Source organism: Tupaia chinensis, unplaced genomic scaffold (genome assembly GCF_000334495.1).
Source record: "Tupaia chinensis unplaced genomic scaffold, TupChi_1.0 Scaffold139743_1, whole genome shotgun sequence".
Taxonomy (NCBI): Eukaryota; Metazoa; Chordata; class Mammalia; order Scandentia; family Tupaiidae; genus Tupaia; species Tupaia belangeri.
Genome location: NW_006199623.1, coordinates 109,325 through 111,081, shown reverse-complemented (window position 1 = coordinate 111,081; position 1,757 = coordinate 109,325). Strand labels below are relative to the sequence as shown.

General features: G+C 51.1%; 1 gene segment (V, D, J or C); it reads left to right on the top strand.

The window, feature by feature from the left end:
- The first annotated feature begins 661 nt into the window (after positions 1-661).
- On the top strand, positions 662-1,168 carry LOC114004717 (immunoglobulin lambda variable 9-49-like). The segment is given in 2 exon segments: positions 662-707; positions 843-1,168. Coding segments are annotated over 2 exon segments (372 nt in total).
- The last annotated feature ends 589 nt before the right edge of the window (positions 1,169-1,757 follow it).

The following is a 1,757-nucleotide window of genomic DNA, read 5'->3' as shown; positions in this document are numbered from 1 at the left end:
GGAAACCATTTCTCAACTGCCCAGAGTGCTGAGGTGCCATGTTCCTCCCTGGAAGCAATTAGAGGCTGCAGGAAAAACACTCAGCATCAATCAGTAATAGGGGTGGATGTCTCCTTTGAATGAATAAATAAACTCAGAGCAGGGCAGGGACTTGGCCTTCCACTTCCCTTCTCACCTCAGAGCCAGGAATGGCAATTGGCCTGTGTGTACACATTATTATTGTTTGTTGAATGAGAAGTGAAGAATTGAGCTATCCTAAGAAGAAAGTTGGGGCATGTTCCTTGAGCAGTTGCCAGGATAAAGTGATTCAGAATCTGAATTTTATTGCAGACAGCAGACGGGCAGAAGCATTGTGGACAGTTCCCAGGATAGCACTTGTGCTCTACCAACAGGCTGTGACTCAGGGTTCCAGGAAGGATAGTCTGAGCCCTGAGGGGCACAGTGAGTGTCTGGCCACTAGGGGAAGACAAACTCTGGAATCAAGTAGAACTGAGGTCTTACTCTGAGGCCCCTACCTTGACAGACCCTCTCTCTGTGAGAAGCAGATTTGCATGTAGGTTTTGCAGGGAGGGTCATGTCCAGCCCAGTCCTATGCTAAAGAGGGGCTAAAGAGCCCTGCCTGGTAAAAGGCCTGAAGAATTCAGCACTGTGCATCCCCACCATGGCCTGGGCTCCTCTCTTCTTCACCCTCCTCACCTTCCTCACAGGTCAGAGTGGGCAGTGGGCAGTACCCCCAAAGGGCCCTCCACATCCAGTCACCCAATCCCACCCCTGTCCTTTCTCCTGAAACATTTCACTGACTATCCCTCCCCTGGAGCCCTAATGAGGATCTATGTTTCCAGGGTCCCTCTCCCAGCCTACTCTGACTCAGTCACCCTCTGCCTCAGCCTCCCTGGGACAAGAAGTCACACTTACCTGCACCCTGAGCAGTGGCTATGGTAACTATGATGTGGAGTGGTACCAGCAGAGCCCAGGGAAGGGCCTCCGGTTTGTAATGCGAATGGGCACTAGTGGTATTATGGGATCCAAGGGGGACGGGATCCCTGATCGCTTCTCAGCCTCAAGCTCTGGCCCAGATCGGTTGCTGATTATTCAGAACCTCCAGGAAGATGATGAGAGTGACTACTACTGTGGGGTAAGTCATGGCAGTAGGAGCAGCTACGTGTAACCCACAGTGACACATATGGAGGGGAAGTGAGACCAAAACCTCCTGTCTGAGTGGTCCTGAGCTCACTTCCCTCCCCACTGTCCTGATTCAGTGAAGAGAGGAGTCTCCCAGCCCTGCCTGAGAGGTACCATCTTCCCAGACACTGTGGGAACTGAAGTCACAGCACCTGGTCCACTGCATGCACATGTTTTCTCAGGACATTGAAACATTTGTTATGTGTGTGGACATGCAGAGTTGTTGCCACCCCCCTACCCTGATGGAGTTTGAGTATCCAGGCTGTAGAGTTATTCACAGGTGTGTTCATAGCACAGTAGCTGTCATCAGCTCTCCACATTAAACATGTGTGAGCTTTCCCCACAGCAAAGGGCACTGGGTATTTCCTGGAGACAAAGTCGTTGACCTTGACACATGGCATACCTGGACTTTGCCCACCACCATCATCTACAAGTGCACAGAGATCCTATTTTGATTGTATCTCATTAGTTAGAGAGAGAGAGATGATACTTGCAGGAAGAGGGGAGAGCCTGAGCCTGCTCTGTACCTGAAAAGCAGGAGGGGCCCTTTTGAACTCCCTACAGAGGGAAAGTGT